The 21,626-nt window shown below is 45.2% G+C and overlaps 1 protein-coding gene across 1 annotated transcript in view; it reads left to right on the forward strand.

Moving 5' to 3' along the window:
* The window catches only part of WNT3 (Wnt family member 3), a 50,069-nt gene that overhangs the window by 18,988 nt on the left and 9,455 nt on the right, over nucleotides 1–21,626 (forward strand). Inside the window, exon 2 of the mRNA XM_035566907.1 lies at nucleotides 18,680–18,921. Within this exon, the coding sequence (XP_035422800.1) occupies nucleotides 18,680–18,921 (242 nt within the window). The remainder of the gene's footprint in view (nucleotides 1–18,679; nucleotides 18,922–21,626) is intronic.

Below are 21,626 nucleotides of genomic sequence, written 5' to 3' on the forward strand. Positions count from 1 at the left end.
TGAGCCCCATAAGGTTCCTGTCAGCACATTTCTCAGCCTGTTGAGAATATTCTTCCAAAGACTAGCCCTGCCCTCCAGCATATCATAGCCAGCTTCCAGTTAGACTTTGAGCCACTAGCCTTTGAACCCAGTGGCACAGCCACCTTACAGTCTATCTCTCTAGTCCATATTTCACCATTTTTGCAATAGAGATGCTATGGGAGATAATCTCAAAGGGTTTAATAAAGCTTCAGTATATAGTATTCACTGCTCTTCCCTCACCACAGAGCCAGTCACCTCATCATAGAGCTGTCAGATTGGTGAGGCACAATTTGCTTATGGTAGATCCATGCTGGATGTTCCCAATCATATTCTTGTCTGTGATGTGTCTGGACAGGGATTCCAAGAAGATTTGCTCTGTAATCTTCTGCAACCTATGCTGTAGTTTCCCACATGTGACTGCTGAAGGTGGTTCTATTGATACGCCAGTTTTGTTCCAAGTTTGCAAGATGTAATACTAATCGTATTTAGGATCACCCAACAGGAAGACCTAGGGTCAGCTACATCTTGGAGGGAGCTGTTTATGACCTGATCAAATATGCTGAACCCTTGAAGTGCATTTAGAACTGTTGACTCATGTTCAACTTGTTGTTGACCACAACATCCATATTCCTTTTCACAGGGCTGCTCTCTAGCCTCTCATCTCCTAGTCTGTACATATACCCAGGGCTGCCCCACCCCAGAATCCAGGATGCAGCCCTTTCTCTTGTTAAACTTCATATGGCTGGTGACTGCCCAGCCCTCTAGTCTGTCAAAATTTCTGTGCAAGGCCTCTACTCTTGAGGGAGTCAACAGCTCCTGCTAATTTAGTGTCACTTGCAAACTTATTTAGTATGCATTCAAGTCTTGCATTCAGGTAATTTATGACACTGAAGAGAACTGGCCCCAAAATAGAGCCCTGGGGAACCCCACTAGTGACCAGCCACCAGCCTGATGTAACTCAATTTACTCTATCCCTTTGAGCTCGACTCAGTAGCCAATCGTTCACTCATCATATTATGTACTTGTCTAGCTGTATGCATGGACATTTTGTCCAGAAGGAAACTTTGAGAGACAGAATCAAAAGCCTTATCAAAATCCAAAAAAAAAACACCACCACATCTACTGGCTTCTCATGGCCAACTAAATGGGTAGCCTTGTTGTAAAAGCAAAGTCAGTTCATTAAGAAGGACTTGCCCCTTGTGAACTCATGTTGGCTGTGCCTAATGACTGTTGTCTTCCAAGTGTTTTTCAATAACTCCCAGAAAAATTTTCTCCATATTTTTACCAGGCACTGAAGTGAAACTGACAGGCCTGTAATTTCCAGGGTCTTCTTTCTTACCCTTCTTGAAAATTGGAACAACATTTACCAGCTTCCAGTTGACTGGGACCTCTCCAGATTCCCAAGACTGTTGAAAAATAACTGAGAGATCTCACAACAACATCAGCCAGCTCTTTCAGTACCCTAGTATGAATCCCATCAGGCCCCATAGACTTATGTGCATTGTCCCTATAAGGGATAATGCACAAATGCTGCAGCCGTTGGGCAGGTGCCTATGGAGGTGGGAAAGCTTCACCCTTGGAGGCCTAGTGTTAGTGGTTATCCTGCTCCACATCACAGGTTGGGCCAGAGCTTCCAGAAGTCTGTTCCTGCCGTCACTTTGTGTTCCTTCACAATAGGTATTGCTCTCCTTGCCCAGCATATTAGTCAGAAGCTCAGTTCTCCTCACACACATTTCCCTGTACAGACTAATGGATAGAATAAATATGGCCAGGTACAAGGCATCCACCTTCTAACATAATAAATATTCCAGTTTGTTGTTTTAACCAAACATGACTCAAAGAACCCAAAGCTGAGGGGCTATGGGATGTTATCAAGCTGCATTATAACAGTGAGACTATGTGATCAAACTGCTCTAATCTGTTAATCCAGAATTTTCTGAATGTTTTAGTATTCTTTTCTAGAAGTTATTTTAAACCATTTACCAAATGCAATCATAATCTGGCAATACTACTTTACAGATAGATACAACCTGACAATGACTCACTGTAACAGATGAATTAATATTGCTGTAGCCTTACTGGTTTTATAACCACATTCTTCCAGCACTGGTATTTCTTGCTTTTCCATTAGCCAGTTTGCTTCACGTTCTCCTCTGTCCTTTTGGCAATGAAATATCCAGCAACATACTTTTTTCTGCCTCTAAAAAGAACTGATGGCAGTGAAGACCTCTTCTTACCCTGTGTGATTGAAACTCCTGTGCATGTCATTTAAACACAGCCAAAATCTTTATCTTCCTTCTGTTTGACACAAGCATCTGAATTTAATTGATTTTTTAACTATAATCACTAGATTTCCAACCACATCTACACTATCTCTGGTGCACCTTGGTGCCAGGCCCCTACAAGAAGATAAATGCTTTTGAAGACTTGCTAGCTTGAAATGATGGTGGCTACTTATTAATTCCATGTGACTAGAGACAGTGTTTGTGTATGTACAATAAGAAAGAGACCTTGGGAACAGAAATTATTATTTTTTTTTTCACTTAGGACTCTTTTCACTCAAAAAAAAAAAAAAAGCAATAGGAGTTTAACAGAAGCCCCAGGTCTTCCTGCTGAGGGCATAATTTTGCAACAGTCCTTTCTCAGCCACAATGCCTTGTGTTCCTCATCTTCTTGTCAGAAACTAATGTCTGACAGGGAATCCATAAAAAGCATGGATCTTTCTCAGATCAACCAATACCAACATCAGCAATGAGCTGTTGTTCCAGCACATACAGATGTCTGGACTGCTCTCATGAGAGTCACATCAACTCACTCCCACCCACGCACTCTTAGCTCCATGCTACACAACTGTTCACATGAGCTAAGAGGAGGCAACCAAAGTCCTGATCTAGGAAATATCTTAGTCTCCGATAAAAAGGGCTTTGCCTACATGGGAAAAGTGTGGAAGCTGCTTTACAAACTTGGTGTGCAGGGCATGAGCCGTACTTGTAGCACAGCTATAGCAAATGCCTGAGAAGTGTGCTTTCTCCACGCATTTGCTCTCCAAAAACAAATTATCCCCAGTAAGGATGGGTAACTAAAAGATGCAAAGGCTATGCAAAAAGTCTGCACTAGATCAGTAAACCGATCCAAGTTTGGTCCAGGGCCACTCTTCTCAGAGGTGTTGAAGTTGCTACAGGGCCCAGCTTGAGATGCAGGTCTGCTCTGGGCCCTGCAGCAGGGCTCTCTGCTCTTGAGCTATCATAACTCAAAACCCAACTGAGACTATGAAGAAGGTGCTCAGAAGACAGACACTGTAGGACATGGCAGGGAACTAGCCAGTCTCCTAGTGTGGTGGGAGCATATCCCAGGCCTCCACTGGTGTTTGCTCACTGTGGATGCTTCTGCAACATGCCAGGCAGAGCACGTGAAAAATGCTTAAAGCTAACTGCTTTACAAAGCTTGTTTGGATCAAAAAGAAATGAAACAGATCCAGCAGAGGATGTAGGACAAAGAAAAATCCACAAGGGACAGAGGAACATTCCTCAGTGCTCTTTGAGGGAAACACTTCAGCATCACGTGCCATCAGCATGCACTGTGAGGATGTTCAGCATAGCCATTATGGGGAACACAACATCTTCCTCTGTCCCCTGCACTAGGGACTCTGGGATTCATGTGTGGTCTGTAGTTGTCATAATGTTATTTCCTATGTCTCTCCATGTGTAATAACTTAATGGCATTTTACCAAAAGCTGATGGAGGAATTAACTTCAGTTTAGAGGGGAAATAAGGGTTAAGTCCCCCTTACACTATATCTGGATCCAAGCTTCTCTAATGCTGCCCAAGCCCGTTCTCTTTCTTTTGCTGCTTCTGACAGCACAGCCACTATAGATCAGCACAGAGGACCATTATGGCAGAAATCCCACCAAAACACAGACCATCTGGGCTTTCCTTTTTGATGAAATCATAAGACAGAAAAAAAATTAAAAAAAAATATCCTCTTTGCAAAACCAGGCAGGTCTGTGTGCTGCAACCACTGAATTTGATCTTTTTACCCCAAGGGTGAGAGATTCATTTGTATTGGTTCAAACTGTTCTTTTCAGAAAAGGGCAGGCTGGATCTGAAGACATCCAGTTAGAGAATCTGCAACAAGTGTTGGACATTTGTCTTTTGCTTTGACACTTGTGCCTTTGCATTTTGCTGGTCTGAATTCCTACTCGCCAGGCATTGTCTTGCCCTCTTCTGCTGGACAGAAAGTCTTAATCTTCCTGTTCTTCTCACTGTAACTAAATAATCTCTCAGAAGTCTTTCCAATAGATCAATCAAACTGTCAACATAAGCCACTGCCTCAGCTCACTGCTTTTGCTCTTTTGTCCCCTCTCTATGTTTAACATCCCATTTAGAACAAGGAGGAGGCATAAAACACTCTGGTTTCTACAGTAATGGCTGCAGCTTCATGTGATCTTGACTGGATAAGAGAGCATATACTTGGCCGGAACTCAATGAAGGCAACAGAAGTACAAAACCATCCTTAGCATGTCCAGGAGGGAAGCTGTAGGCAACCTTCAGAGCCTGGGAGCTGAGTAATCCAATTTCATAAACATGACACTGTCGTCTTCCCCCTTGGATGTCTTATTTAGCTTTACTGAATGTAAAAGGAGATGGTTGCATTCTCATGGAGATACCATTATACCAGGCTACGACTTACAGTCTGCATGAGCTTCAACAAAGTACTGCACTGACTGCTACACAAGCCATCTGCTGTTAGATGTCACATTTGATATGCCCCAATAGTACATTTACATTGCAATTTTGAGTAGATGGTCTTGTAGCAATGGGCGTAGCAGAAAGAGTGACCTTTTGTGAAAGCTGCAAATCAGGCACCAGCTGTATCTGCACTGTCCCTGGTTTGCTGCCTACAGGTTTGGTCAGTGCCAGCAAGTCATGATGCCTTAGACCCTATTTCTGGCTCATTACTCATCTTAGAGCCAGCCATTTCCTATCTCAGTTCATCCTACCTCCTGTCTTGGTAGCAGAGAGAGGTATTGTCATGGCAAGGGGAAAGCAGAGTGCCACAGAAGGCAGCTGGGCAATCACAGCCAGGTGATGGTCATCATCACTAGGGTCATTCTTGAAGAACCTTGACATCTGGCACCCTCCACTACCATTTCAATAGATATTTCTGAGCTTTCCATGTTCCAAATATCATTGCACTACCTAAGAGATGAATATGGAAGTTCAGATTAGGTGTCCTCCAGAGGTTTTGCATTTCTTCAGCCTCTTTCAGCTGGCTTCTACCTAGACAGAAAGTACCTGATACAGCAAAGTCAGTTTAACAATTTACCCCTCTCAGAAGGGGGCAGAACCAATGCTCCATCTCTTTCCCCTTTGTCAACACCTGGTCCTCCCTGCCAGCCATTCTCCCACCCTTTCACTTGTGGTAGGTCTCTCCCCTCTTCTGATCAAAGACAAAAACAATTTGACTTCCTAGTCATCAGAACTCAGCACAACTGAAAGTAAAGTCATTGGCAGAGGGAACACCTGGGTAGGCAAGACAGGTAAGTCATCCTATTTTATTTTATTGCAGTTCAGCTACAAATTCTATGGTGAAAGCTGCATGACATATTGGCAGAGGGGATGCAGGGATGTGGGTGTCGGGTGGGAAGTTCATACATGCAAGTGCAGCTCATCCCATGCCCACAGAAGAAAAGGATCTAGGAACAAAATGGAATAAAAACAAGATTGAACTCAGCTCATGTGGCAAAAATCTCACTGAAGATCTGCCCTTGTTCAGGCCTTGGAGGTCTGCCCTTGGTGATTCTCCTCTGTAGCTGGTCGTCACTCAGAAAAACCCTTGGGCATTGAATTGTCTTGGCCTCAAGGACAACTTCATTTGACCCAATTTGAAAAGTCATTCCCTAATTCTCTGTGTAGTCAGTGGGGCTGAGTATGATTCATCTTCCCTACAATAACTCCACACCACCAGATTAACTGTGCCCCATTAGTGCCTGCTTTTCTCCACCCAGGAAGACTGGGTACAGCCACCTGGAGTTTAAAGTGAAGAAGTGAACCTGGTCCCAGTGACGGAGAGAACAGGAGGTTCCATCAGTTTGGTGTGAGCGACAGCCAGGTTAGGAAGAAAGATAAATCAATGTGTTCTGAAACTTTGACCCTGCGTAACAGCACCCAGCATGTCCTGGTCCTTGCACCCATCTCATCATCCTGATGACTCTTCACATGCCAAAGTATTTCTCGTATTAGTCTAGACCTGTTTGTACTGACACTATTTGAACTTCCCTATAAGTCTTTCATATCCAAGAACTTATACTCTTCTGAAACCTGGTAGCAATCACTGTTAAGGGCCCATGGACCTGACAGTCCCTGCCAGACCAGACCAAGGAGCGCACAAATGGTAGCACTGAATTTCATCCATGTTGAGGTTAATTCCTGTGTATTGCAGAGCTGGGTGTTCATTTTTGACAGGGCTGTCTAAAGGAGGATGCTTCTCGCAGATGAGAGCTGCCACCTCCATCCTGTCAGAAGGCATGAGATATAAATCTCTGCAAATAGATTAGTGTGTGAATTCTGTGTCTAACTAGCAACACAGTTCATGCGTGTTTAAATCCGAGGCTGTTTTCTCCTTGTCAAAATACAGTCTACTAGTTTGCCTTGGCAGCAAACACAGGGAACAGGCAGGCACCACTGAAATGCTGACCAACAGTGAGATTCTGCTGTAATTATTTTAGAGGTATTTATCATCTTGTGTCCTCATACAGCTGTTGAGGCATAGGGTTTTGCAACCTACACAATTGTCCCAGGAGCTGTGCTCTCCCTTCCTTCTCCTTCTCATGCCCAAACTGTGTTTCCTTCTCATGCAGCCTCTGCCAGCACACTCCTGCCTCACTCCCAGATATAACAGCTGTGCCTTTGAGGGTATAGATACTTTCCCTTCTGCCTTTAAATCTGAGCTTGTTACAGGCCAAGGATAGCAGTGCTGGTGGGAAGGGACCCTCAGGGTCCGCAATCCAATTTTCTGTGGGGCAGGGCCATCCCCAGCATCATCCCAAGGCAGCTGGGGTCTTGTCCAGCTGAACCCTACAAACCCCTTAGGATGGAGATCCCCCCAGGGCAACAGCACCCTCCAGCAAGGGGAATTTTTCCTAATGCCAATCTGGACTTCAAAACCCAGCTTGTTATATCACCCAGTACCATGGGAAGAGTTTGGCTCCATCAGATTTGCAACTTCCCCACATACAGTTGTAGACCTTTTTAGACACCCTTCAGCCTTCTCTTGTCCATCCTAAAGCAGCTCAGTTCCCTCCTTATCTTGCTGCACAACGTGCTCTGAACCCCTGACCATCATGATCTTATCTGTTGGAGACCATCCACTTCCTTTACATCTCTAGTTCACCTAAAAGGACCTAAAACTGCATGCAGAGTTCCCAGTCTGGTGTCACCAACACCAAGAGAGTACAATAATTTCCCTCGATGTGCTAAACCCACACTGACAAAGCTCAGTAAGTGGTTTGCCTTGTTGGTGTCACAAGCAACCACTGATTTGGGTACAAACCAAACATGTTGAGCCATTTCAGCGGTAGGAACTATGAGTGAACTCAGAAACAAATGACTCCCACAATCTTTACATCTTTTAATCAACTGTTTAAAAAATGATTTAGTGCTGCAAGGATTTTAACCATTGAATGGCTGAACCACCACGGTGATGAAGACACTTTTTTCAGCTGGATGCCTCCATCTTCTTTTCTGCACTTGCTCTTCTCCTCAACCCCAAAATTCACAATCTTTGAGTGAGAGCTCTGCCACTCCTTGCATCTGCTCCAATTGCTTGCAAGTCATTGCCTCCTCCCATGCCCACCAGAGTGGATCTCCTTGGAGTGCTGTGCATCAAGGATGTCAGGAAATTCCCTCTGTGCCCATACCCTGCCCAAAAATGAGTGATGCCTATGGCATCAGACAGCACCACCCTAACACCTAGCTATTTACCATCCCCTCAGATTATGGCCAACTGCAATGGCCAATGTGGGATGGCAGGAGCAGTTCATGTTAAGTATCAAATGTGCAATAATTTTGGTTCACATCTGGCATTGTTGGGACCACCATGGGCTGTTACATCGTGGAGCTGTGTGAATCAGCCAGCACACAGCTACTTAGTGACACTGTTTAGCGGTCCCGAAAGTCCTTACAGCAAGGCTAGCAGCATCCAAAAAAAGCAACCATCATGGGTCACAGGTATTTCCATTTGAAGACACAACTCTCCAAACACCACCCAGTGGCGTTTTTATCTTGCCCAAATGATGTTGGCCAATCAGCAGTTTCAGAGCACAAGGCTTCTTCTAGTACATTTTGTTCAAGCCAGACCCAGGGGGACAGGTTGCCTTGCATCCAGGAGCTACACAGCCCAGTGCTCACCAAGAGTTGGCTCCTACATTTGGAGGTGATCTAGATGAAGACTGTGGAGTGACTGTAAGTGAGTCCTTTCTACCAAAGATGGTCCATGATGTGCAACTTATTTCCATTGTCTGAGAGGGGGAACATGAGTGTGAACAAAAGCCCTAACCTCAAAATTAGAGCAGACCAGTCTTCAGTGGGAAAACACCTGATTCCCAAAGCTTGCGTACTGAGAAGCTACTTTATAAGGAGATGGTCCCCTCCGAGAATTAGTGTCCTATCACCAGGACATTGACCTCAGACACCGAAATTTGCATCTCCTTGGCAGAGGTGGGATTCAGTCATCTTTCACATGCCACACACTCACCCCAAACTAAATGTGTCAGTGGAAGAGAGCATTGTTGCTGCTCAATGCGTGGCAGCTCAGCCAGGTCCTGGTGCTTACATCCTCTGACTGCCTGTAAAATAGTCCAGCAGACAGAAGATGAGGATTAGCACATTCCTACCTTGTGATTAGCAAGGGACATTATCTGCAAAATGCAGGCATTTGAGATGGTAAATACTATGCAGATTATTTGGTAGGTTAGTGGGTTATTGAAGAAAATACATTTGGAGATTAACTGTTGAAATAACTGACCACACCATCAATGTGTAACTTTTACATTCAGCTAAGAAACCATTTCATGATATAAACCCTGAATGAACATTTGGCTTCTGAGTGACGCATCTTCCTTGCACCCTATATGCCCATAAGCTTCGCTAAGCCTGTGAGTGTGGGTGCAACTTATAAGGGGGAAAGTGGGAAACCACGTCCCACTCACAATAGTGACTTTTTTTTAGAGTAGAGGAAGAAAATTAAAAAAAAAAAAAAAAAAAACATAGGACAGCACTTTTTAGGAGGGACGCTTTATTGTTACAGGGCATCATTTGGCAATTTCTTCTAATGATTAAAAACATACAGTGGGAACTACATAAAATGGTGGTTAATATTGAATGTAAACATGAATGTGAACACTCACATAGGTCTACCTGAATTGAGCAGAGCAAGTTCCTCCCTTGCTACCTCCTTCCAATGCTCATCTTGATGTTTCCTTGAGTCTCATCCTAGCTTTTTCCTTCTCTGGCTTTCCCTTCTTGCCATATAACAATACCCATTGCCATTCTTCCCATTCTTATCTCTCTGGGATTAAATACTCAGAGGTTAAAGTAATTCTGCAGTCTGCCTACATGGCGAGCCTTCTCTTGCCTTCTCTGCCATCCATCCACTCACTGGCACTTCATCCATATTGCCTGAATTGGCCCCTTTTCCCTAGTGCATGAATATACTTTTTTCCTGCTGCAATGTTTCTGTCAACCCACCCTTTGTCAGACCCATCACCCTACTCCAATGCAGTTGGTAATAGTCTGGCACAAGGCTTGCTGAGCCCTTAGGAAACTGGCTGGGGACCCCCCATCTCATAGAAAACAGAAAAAAAATTGTCTTCTTTACGTGTTGGTGTTGGGGCTGAGTTCACCCATCCAACTTTGAGCGGTCCAGACCTTTCTAATGCAGGATTTTGGAAGGACACTTCCCTCGGTCCTTCCTTTCCTGACAGATTTGAGGATGAGACAATTTAGCAATCAGCATTAACATAATGCAGCAGTTCATGTTCAGCCCAGCAATGCTCTAGTCTGGGCTGTCCCCTGGGTCACTGGGTCACTGGAGTACTCCCCAGATGGCAACATGACTGCTGCTAACAGCTGCGAATCCACCAGCTCGGGAGTGCAGGGGGATCTTCCTCCCCAAATTTTACATGTCTGCAGTCAGGCTCGGTATTCGGCCCCTTCAGCCAGGCAGACCCATACATCTGCTCAGAGGAATCACACTCTCCATCTCTCTTCAGAGGCTGCTGCTGGCCCAGGTATATTCTTCTTCTGTGTGAAGCCAGCCTCCGGTGACCTTGAGGCAAGTTTTGTGACATAAGTGGCGTTTAATTTTTCCTTCACTCTTTTCCATCTTGTGTACTGCTTGACTTTCCAAGATCTGGCAGTAGCTCCTAGGATCACAGTGCAGGCAGAACAGTTAGTTTCGCCTCTTCTGTGTATATCAGCAGATGCCAGTGGATTGAGTTAGTGTCCCACAGCCTAGGCTTTCCCAGCTTGTTTCCTGTTAGGCATAACATCAGCAGATGACAGTTCACTAGTGCCCCTCTGTGATTTGGCAGCTCTTCATACTTAGCAGGACCTGATCTGCTAGCCTCTTCCAACAGATATTTCACAATCTTGGACATTGTTTCGAAAACACACAGATGACAGGCAGGATGGAAACATGCTCACAGCAAGCCCAGGTGTGAATTCAGAGTGCATCAACCTCTGTACACTTCAGCAACAACACGCTCATGTGCTTCATGCTGCAAGATTCATGGAGAGTAGCCAGAGGGCTTGCAATTCCTTCTTTAGTGAAATCATGGTACTTTGCCCCACTTTGAGAAGCCCCTAAACTAGTGCCATTGTCATGTGTTAGTCAACTGTAAGAATGGCTTTATTGAGCTTGGCTGCTTTGTTACTTGCAATACTTTTGAGTGATAGGTCACAGGGAAATTGGACCATCACTCCAGAATGAACAGGCCATTTGGTATTTGGCCAACATGAACAAGGCTTTTTGTTTGACTTTGTGTAGATATAGTCTGTGATGTGTTTCAGTTTCAACATCAGTGTTGATAGCAAACTAAAATAAAATACTAGCCCTACCTTCTAATTTCTCAAACCCTAAGCAGCCTTCTTTTTTGCATCTCTGTAGCACCTGAGAATTCATCATTCTGATATCTCAAAATACAAGCACATGCATCAATGATACCTCTCTCATAGGATCATAATCATTAAGAGCTTTCCCCTTGTCTTTTTCTGGAAATAATCAACATTTCTCTGTGAATGGAGCAGGTTGCCAAATTTCTAACCAGCTGGTGCTATGAAACATGTGCCCCTAAACAACATGGGCTGGCTACCCCTGGCCTCTGCTTGAGCCTCCCATGGGTCACTTTCCCAGCACTGGGAAAGTCTTTCTGTCCTGCAGTGCTTGGAGGAAGGATTAAGCCCTCCTTGAAGAGGATCTCTGTAGCTGTAAATAGTAGACAATAAACTCATGGAGCACCACTTTGTGTTATGGACAATAAAAAAAAATCATGTATGAGGGACCTAGAGGGATTGAAACACCCCGAGATGTTCCTTTGGGAGAGCTCCCAGATGGATACTTAGCCTATTTCTAAGCAACCATGGCTTTGGGAGAAACTCTAGGTGAACATTTGCGTTTGTAAAGGTTTTAGAAAGGTTTATGGTCCTCAGGTGTGATTAAATTAAGGCAGAATCTTAATTAGGCAGAAAGTGGCCTTGTGGGCTGCTTGATTTTGTGCAGATCATGCAGTTCATACAAGCTAGTTAATGAGACAATTTGCAAACACACCAAGTGGAAAAAAGCCCTCTTGTTCAAGAGTTCACATCACACTACCATGTAATGTCTACAGAGCATTTCAAGGGCTGTAATACAGCAAAACTACATCCATGCTCATGCCCATGAGACTTGCCCTCATCTGGGGGATCAGCTTCTAATGCTTAGGCAGTTGAATCTCTCTCTCTCATATGAATTTTCTGTCTGCTTTTTAGAGCTTAACAATGACTGCAAAGTTTGGTGGAGAGTCTGCAGTAATTGTGATATCTCATACCAGGGACAGAAGGGACCACTCCACAGAAAAGTTCAAAACTCAAAGCATGTTCAGCACAGATTAAGTAGCAGGTGATTTGTGAACAAAGACGTGGGATCATTAATAATATCCAGTTCTCTAGTAAAATATAGTGTTCCTTATTCAAATTCTGTTGTCTTTTCACCTGATCTGCCTATTCAGTCAAGACTTGGCATTTCTCAAGCTCATATGTGCATATATATATTGCATGTTTTTACTTGCAAAAATATCCCTCATGCTGCTCTTGATCTTTAGAGAAACCCCAAAATTTGTGTTTTACTCTATTCCCAAAGAGCTGTAGTCAGAAATCTGCAAGAATTAAAATATTTGAATATTATACCAGACATAATAACCCCTCTAAGGTCAGGCAGCAGAATAGAGTTAGCAGCTGGAGGCACTTTGTATATAAGGGCATCTGCTGTATATAAAGTCATCTGCTGGGCTGAGACCCATGAGCTAGGCTGAGCTAGTCAGACAGCTGAAAATGTACCATAATGAAACCAACAAGATCTGGATGTCTGGCTGGAAAATTTTTGTTTAACATGCACTATTGTGACATCAGCTTGCAGTGATTTTGTACAGCCCTTTCTTACCTGGAAAGCAAGTGTGTGATGATGCCCCTGCTAGGAAGGGCAAAATACCTTCATTGGTAGCTGGGAAGGGCTCACACAGCACTGAATACAGAGAAAGAAACAGAATGAAAACTGCTGTCTTCCAGTGTGCATTTCAATGTATCAGCCCTACACCACTGAGCACCGTAAAATGGTGGGATGCCAGCCTGTACAATTGTCCATTTTAAGCAGAACATGGCCCAGAACTGGAAAATACCAAATACATCTAAAAATGGTACAAAGAAAAATCCTTCAGGCAGAGAAAGGTTTTCTCTAAGACAGCAGGTGGCAAACAAGAAACCTGAACTGTGATCTGTTTTTGTCCTGCTGATTCCTAGTTTTCCCAGTGTGTTATATATATTGAAGGGATCCATATGGGGGCACTGAAAGGATGGTAGAGGGCACAAGAAGAACTGACATTTGCCTTGTAATGTTATGCTGCAGTGACTTTAGTTGCTGTGGGAGGGTGGTTTAAAAGAGTCTCCTTTCTACCAGGTCCTTGGTGCCCTCAAGGATTGTTTCTAGCCATGGATCTCAAAGAGTTTAGGAAAAGCACTTGTTATTTAATCAGTTCTGAGACAGAGAGAAAAGGTGGCTATGCCATGTCCCCCAGCACTCACACAGCAGACCCATGAACTTGGCTCTCTGTGCAGGTCAGCCCAGGCTCCAGGATAGGAGGCAGCCAAAGAAAGTCTGAGCTTCCAAGCACATAGCACTTACTAATGTGTGTCCCATAGGCCCAGTGATTGCTGTGACCTCACTTCAGCACTGGAATCACCACCACCAGCATCATCTGTGATGTTCACAACCACGTATTTCTGCATGGCCCTTTAGGTTTGCTGGGAGCTCCCAGGATGATAACACAAGTGCCTTTTAATGAGCTAGTTAAGGGAAATGTCACAGTGTTGTACAGGATCCCCAGAGCATGTTTACATTTCCATGGGAGATCCATCAGAGGAGACAAGGAAGAGCTGCAATGTTGGGAGAGTCCAGCTCCTTAGGACAAGATGCACTCTTGGAGACGTGCAGTTCTACAGCCCAAAGCTTTCCTGCCTAACTGGCCAGAGGGCTGGTGAGGTCCACAATATGGTGGGAAAAAATGGAAAAAAATGCTATGAAGATTCAGCTGTTTTCAGCTGCTGAGTTTGGAGCTAGAAAGAGCTCCTTTACAGCACATTGCAGCAGCAAAACCCAGCTCTGACAGGCAGCCTGTGGGGCATTGTGCTGTCCTGAGGGCCCTGGGCAATGCAGCTTCCACTTTCTTGCAGAGAGAAAAGGAGAAAAGAAATGTCCTAGCAGCTTTTGCTATTGCTGGCAGGAAACCTTTCTTAGTGTTCATCCTAAAAATTCCATAACATAAAAATTCCAAACATTGCAAACAAAAATTTTATATGTTTTGGTGCAATTCTAATGTGATCAAATCCTGCTCCTGTCAAATACTATTAGGTTAAATTTTTCTCGTTACCATGTGTTTGTCCAACCAGTGGCCCAAATAGATGAGTGTGTCAGTCATCTCTGTAGGAAGGATGAAGCTGAGAGGTGGGCACGTTATCTTCCACACTGAGACAGTGCGAAGACATGAGTCACCTCTTCAAGGACGCACCTATCCACAAGGGTCTGCACAAGCCCATCATCTTCCAGGGCTTCAAAAGTTCATCCCTGACCAATGGGAGTCATGGAGGGTCAACTCAAGGCTGCTGGATCTACTGCTCTGCCCACTCTAGTCCTATTGGACGGGAACAAAAGGAGTCACTGGCTTGACAGACAGTGTCGGGACTCCTGAGAGATTTAAGGGATTAAGAAGAGAAAGAAAAAAGGGATTTCCCATGTGTTTGCCATAGGCACTCATGCTCCTTGTGTTGTGCACTGTGCTCACACGCACACACACAAAAGCCTACCTTTATGTGCACATCTGTCCACTCACACTTGTACACGCAGGGATGAAAGGGAGTCCCCCAGACAGGCAGAGCTGTCTGGCTTTTATGGCTTCTGCCCTCAAGCATGCAAAATGTCTGGGTTGTGAGTTGACGCTGGGAAAATACATCGCCTCCTGTGGGTAAAGCTGGGACCAGTGGAGCAGGGATACAAAATGGCTATTTCCCTTTGACGCAATGGGAACTAGAGAAATGTAGGCTCCGATAGCAAGGAAGGATGCCAACATGGAAAGAAAGACAGGAAAGTGTGGGGCCTGTTTCCCTGAAGGATTGCAAGGGTGGCAAGGGTTTGGTAGCAGGGGGGCTGCAGGGGTGGCCTCTGTGAGAAGAGTCCAGTAGCTGCCCCATGTTAGATAAGGGCCAGCTCCAGCCAGCTCCAAAGGGACCTGCTGCTGGCCAGAGCCAAGCCAAAGAGTGGTCTTTGCTGTGCCTCTGTGAGAGCAGACTTAAAGAAAGAAAAAAAAAAATTAAATTTGCTGCACAACAGCAGCTGGGAGAGAGGAGTGAGAAAATGTGGAGAGAACCAGCCCTACAGCCACCAAGGTGAGTGTAGCAGGAGGGCAGGAGGTGCTCCATGCACAGAGCAGATCCCCTGTGGCGTGTGGAGAGGTCCCTGGTGGAGCAGGCTGTCCTCCTGCAGCCCATGGGTCCCACATGGAGCAGATCTCCACACTGCAGCCTGTGGAGGAGCCCCTGGGGGAGTAGGTGGATGTGGCCTGAAGGAGGCTGTGGCCCATGGAGAGGACCACAGTGGAGCAGGCCCTGGGCCAGAGCTGCAGCCCGTGGAGAGGAGCCCACACAGGAGCAGGGGTTCTGGCGGGAGCTGCTGCCCATGGGGGACCCAGGTTGGAGCAGTTTGCTCCTGATGGATGGACCCCATGGTACGGAGCCATGTGGGAACTGTTCTTGAAGAGCTGCTGCCTGCAGGAAGCCCACACAGGACAGTTCAGGAAGGTCAAAAGCTTGTGGGAGGGACCCCACGTTGGAGCAGGGGCAGAGAGTGACCGTGAAGGCGTGGCAGAGTTGAAGCACTACAGACTGGCCACAGCCCCCATTCCCCGTTCCCCTGCACCGCAGAGGGGGAGGATGTAGAAGAGGGTTGATGGGGGGAAGGTATTTTTAGTTTGCCTTTTGTTTCTTACTATTCTCATCTGTCATTAGTTGGTAATAAATTTCATTGATCTCCCTATTCTGAGTCTGTTTTGCCCATGACGATAATTGGCGAGTGATCTCCCTGTCCTTATCTCAACCCATGAGCCTTTTTTCATTGTATTTTCTTGTCCTGTTCTTTTGAGGAGAGTGAGAGAGCGATGTGGTGGAGCTGAGCTGCCCACTGGTGTTAAAGCACCCCAGAGATCAAATTTACCATCCAGATAAGAAATTAGGACAAGATTTTTGTTAGTGAGCAGCAGCACCACTAGCCTGCATGCGTGACATGGGGTGGAGCCCATGGCCAGCACACCAGGCCAACTCACCGCCACTGCTGCAAGAAACTTCTGCCGCAGGCACAGCCTTGTGACCTCTGACACTGAATACAGACTTCACCTCCAACACTGCATAAAACAGAGCAGAGAATCTCTGAACAGATGAAACCATCTGCAGGAGCAGATGTCTGGGGGAAGGCAACTCAAGCACCCTGCTTGTTTCCACCATTGCTGGCCCTGCTGGATGAGGTTAAGATTACTCACAACTGTTGCTTGGAGCTGACAGGTCTTCGCAGCAATTCTGAGTCTTCCCTGATCAAATTTCACTTGGTGGGAGCTGGAAGCACAAAGCAGCTCTGGGAACCAGTCCTCGTGCACTGCCCGTTACGCTGTGCTGCCTCTCTTCATGCCCCTCTGCTGTGTGTCCTTCTGCCGGGTGTTGGAGATGGAGTCAGAAAATTATATCCTGTGCTCTGCCCTGAAGTGTTGGCAGCTGCAGAACTGTCCCGCTGTGGGGTTGCTGAGCAGGGGAGGTGCAGGAGAAATGGGCTGAAGTGACTTCTCTCCATAGCTGGTACCCTGGGATTTCCTTTTCTTCCTACAATCTTTAGGGTGCAATTAATTCAACCACTTACGGGTGTCAATCAGCAACGAGGGCTCTCCCAGAGCCATTTAGTGTCCAGTGCTGTCCCCAGCAAACCAACTTCTTACTGCACCTGCTGATCCTACAACAAGTTCTGGTGAAGATCCCCTTGTTTCTATGGGACATGCATCAGGCCTAGGCATCCTCCGGGGCAAAGTGAGACGTGGGGTGAGGAAAACAGCAGAAGACACTCAGCTCATTGGGGCAGGGGTCTCTGCCATTTCCATCTGTTTGTTTAACGTCCAAAGTAATGACCCTGGGAATTGGCTGAGACTTCTACAGCATATTGCTCAGGTGCAATCTCAGCATTTGAGCTGGGTATCAGGATATATTAGTGCAAATAGCCTCTCTGGCTGCCATGGCCAATTTGGGACTAACTGTTGAGTCATTTGCAACCTTTTGAAAAGTATGTTTGGCAGTTGTTGAAACAAGCACATCTGTTTTACCATGAGCATTTCAGGACAAGCATAGTCAACCACAGGTCCCATAAGGCAGCGGCACCTCTATCCTTGGTGGTTTTCAAATTCTAGAAGGACAAGGCCCTGAGAAACATAATCTAGCTTTAAAACTGGCCTTGCTTTGGGCAGAAGATTGGACTGGAGACCTCCTGAGGTCTCTGCCAACCTGAATTAATCTGTGGCTATAAAATGATTGATTAGCTCACAAGCATTCTTCAGATATGAGTGGGCAGATGAGGAAAGAAAAAAATATTGGGAGGAACGGTTCATACCTCAGATTGTGATGCCATTCAAAGGGAACTCTACAGACTGGGCAATGGAACAGGAATGTCATGTAACAGGAATGTTGTGCGGTTCAACCAAGGAACCTGGGGAGAAATAACCCCATGCAGCAATGCAGGCTGAGGGCAGGCCAGCTACAAAGCAGTGTACAGGAAAAGATACCTCATCTGGCATCCTCTATTCAACTCTCAATTCCCCAGTAGAAGAGAGAAATGGACATACTAAGTCAAAGCTCTTTGGTATTTGCCCATGATAGCATCTGGACTGAGATTTCTGTACTGGAAGCAACTGAGTGCTTCATGTCTGCTCCTTTACAGAGCCACCTGCTCATTCACAGGTTTTACCACATGTTCTGGACATACACTGAAGGGGGCTTGGATGCTAAGCAGCAGTAGCTGAAGGACTATCCTTGCTTTTGTGTAATAGCAGGTATCTTTTTCAGCAAATATGTCTTCACCTTGCACTGATCATTTCTGGACAAATAAACAATCTGATCCACATATTTTCTGCTTGGGAGCCGACAGCTCCTTAGACCAGTAGGAAAATATCTGGTCCAATCTGCCCTCCAGCACCTTCACCATGCATCTCCAGCCTCCTCTCTGGCTCACAGCTGCAGCTAGAGGCTGATGTCCATCAGGGTGGAGCCATAGTGGTTCAACATCTGCTGGGACCATTGAGAGGCTCGACCACATGACATTGACATGCCTGACTCCAAACCGGCCCCTCTCCAGTACGTGGTGATGAACTCAGCATTAGACAGGACACTTCCCACACTGGCCAAATTTTAGAAACCCTCATGTCAGTGTCTCCTGACAGCCCAGCCTCCCCTTGGTACAGCTCCCTGCAGGGCATTTGTCAGATCCATCAACCCCTTGGGGAAGTCTCAGATACTTGGGACCACTGTGAATGGCTCTAGGTGCTTCCATGTAGGGAGCTGAATCCCTCCCTCTATGTCCACAAAGGATGATGAATTAATGCATGCACTTCTGCAGCCCAGGGTATCTTCAGGTGTGAAAGTCCTTCACTACTATTCAGTAGGAAGTCTCTTGTTTTCTTACAAAATCCCTCTTTTTCAGGACTCTCACTCTCCCTGGACTATTGGTTCATCCTGACTTATTGAATTCCCCTGAGGATGGATGCAGGGGCAGGAAGAATGATGCCAGCTGGTTTCCCACCCCTCACGTTGTTCTCTCTCCTTTGCAGGTCCCTCGCATTAGGCCAGCAGTACAGCTCCCTGGGGTCCCAGCCCATCCTCTGCGGCTCCATCCCTGGCCTCGTCCCCAAGCAGCTCCGCTTCTGCCGGAACTACATAGAAATCATGCCCAGCGTGGCCGAGGGGGTGAAGCTGGGCATCCAGGAGTGCCAACACCAGTTCCGAGGCCGCCGCTGGAACTGCACCACCATTGATGACAGCCTGGCAATCTTTGGGCCCGTCCTGGACAAAGGTAAACAGCGAAGTCGGGGGCTTGGGGGGGATGCAGCTGCCATGGCAGACAGAGCTGTCTCGTTTCCATGTGGTTTTCAGCCACAACACACCCTGAACATCCTGCTGGGAACACACTGAGACTGTTGGGAAAGATTCTGATGTCCTAGCTTTCAACCCTAATTTCTCCAGTTTCTTTCTTCCATAGAACAAAATGATTTTCCCTCTCCTCTCTCCAAACACAAGTGCATGCTCCTCTTCAGCATTTCCTCCTGAAAGGCCACCTTTCAGATGCACAGACTGGGAACACTGGAAACATGTTGATGAGGCACAATAAGGTTGGAAATCCCAGTGAGATCTGGGCGTTACACTGAGAAAAGTGAGATGTTGGGCACCAAGATAACTAGGCACCTATAACACTAGCTGCAGACAAATGCAGTCTGAAAGGAGACTGCTGGAAGACTTTGTTGTGAGAACCAAACTAGAAATGTCTTTCTGAAGGCGACTGCTCAAATGCAAGAGGAGAGGTATGAAAGCCAGGATGTCCATTGCATGCCTTCTCTTGACTCCATGCTGAGGGACAAGCGACATCAGCAGGCAATACCTTGGTTTCACAGCTTTGTAAATACAACCAAAATCATTTCTAAAGCTTAGTTTCATTGGTGTCAATACGCCCTGAATTACTACAATCCAGTGAAGTCCATGTATTCAAAGAATTCATGTATTCAAAGAAATTATTCTTACAGTGCTACTTTGGAAAGGGGAACCTCATGGTACAGCTGGAGAAATTAGGGTTGAAAGCTAGGACTTTAGACTACTTCCTAAGAGCCCCCTGCAGTGTACATAACTGTGAATCTTTACTACAAACTTACAATGTTCTGCATGTAAACAGTTTATGGGTTTTTTTCAAGACTCAACCTTCCAATAATAGTGCAGTTTCCTGCAATATCAGTAGCATATTTCAAAGAAAATGACTCATCTGGATTAAAATAAGATTCTTTATTGAAATGAGGATTGTGAAGTCACATTAGAGTGCTAATAGGGACCATGAGATTCAATTTCTTTGTGCTTTGCCAGGATGATTTTGGGATAACTGCTATATTTACAATCAATTTGTCACCAAGGCTTGTCACACTCTAACTTGCTGTCCTAAACTTCAGCACTTACAGGATCAGAAATTCTCAACTTCCCTTAAAACTACCATAAAAATTTTAAGCATGTTATGAAAGAACTATTATAGCATTCAGGCAATGAAAAATCTCTCACCACCATTTCTGTCATCGTTAAAGCACTAAAAATTTGGATTTGAACCATCCTCCCTCTAATGAGCAAACTGAACTTTGAATTTATGAAGAATATTTTAAGATTCTTTCAGCTGCAGGGACTAGAGCAAAACCTCATATGCTAACATGCCTCAACACTTCCATGCAGTCCAAGCTGACAAAATAAAATATCACCTATAGCTCTGAAACTCTTCTGACAGAAGAAAAATTATTGAGCATATTTGCTATACAGCTTTCCTGATCAACCCATGATGTATCAATAGTCTTCTAGATTGTATTGCCAGGAATTAGCTTGAAAAACATATTAATTCTCACGTCTTACTAACATGTAAGTAGAACGGTTAAAAATGAACAATATCATCCAGAAATCATGATACATCAAAGTCCAAGCCACTTGACTGTGGTTATTATTTACATTTTTAAAATGTGCTAATGTCTTTTCACTGCTGCCTTGATAATTAATGAGCAGAGAAGGGTTTGGATTAATTTCATCTAGGTACCAATGAGTAACCTTAGGTAGTACTTAGCAATTCCCAAGGTTTGCAGCATGGGTAGCTGCAGGGAAAAATGCAATGTTTTCAGCCATTTTTCTCAGCTGAATTAAGAGCTAACGTTGGCAATAAAAATGTTTTTGTCCTGCCAATAGAACACATTGGCTGTGATGAACCTGGGGACCAACACTGCTTGTCCCTGCTGAGGGGGCTGTGGAAGAGGTTGCTGAACACATCTGTTTTGTTCATAACATCACTGTCTCCTGGGCTGTAGTCCCACCTTCCCTAGCTGCAGCAACAACAAAATCAAGAGTTGCAAGCCCATAACACAGAATCAAGATCTACAACCCCCACCTGTGTGTTTTACACCCAGCCAGACCCTGAACACCTCTAGTGATTATTGCCGCATTCAACTTGTTGGCTTTCAGGTAACCACAGTCCTAGCCAGGACACACAGGGGGGTGTAACCCCACAAATTAAGAACCATTAATTAATAGTAAAGCTCAAACTAAGATCACAATCATTATTGCAGTTTGCACTGCACGCTAGACCAATAGACATCAAATAAGAAGCCCGAAATAGCCCATATTTAAGCTATGATAACTACCTGGATAAAATCACTTCTAAGTATCAGAGTGACATTTAGGTTAATCTCATTTATTTCTCCCCTTGGTAGATTGAAAAAAAAGTTGGTATTATAGAAAAAAAAACTTCAAAGGTGTATTTCTCACTGTAGTAGCACAGAAAATCATTTCTAATACAGGTTGAAAAGAAATTGGGGATAATTCCATTTTAAAGGAACTATGAAAATATTAATTACAGTTGCTTCGATTCGAGCAAAGCTTAGTCTAAAGAGCAGAACAGTGCAGGAAAACAAGGGAGCCATGTGCTGCAGCTCAGCTGCACGGACCCCTCTCATGGCACACAGGTTGAAGCCTCTTCTTGGTTGCTCT

Source organism: Cygnus atratus, chromosome 25, assembly GCF_013377495.2.
Source record: "Cygnus atratus isolate AKBS03 ecotype Queensland, Australia chromosome 25, CAtr_DNAZoo_HiC_assembly, whole genome shotgun sequence".
In the NCBI taxonomy this organism is placed as follows: domain Eukaryota; kingdom Metazoa; phylum Chordata; class Aves; order Anseriformes; family Anatidae; genus Cygnus; species Cygnus atratus.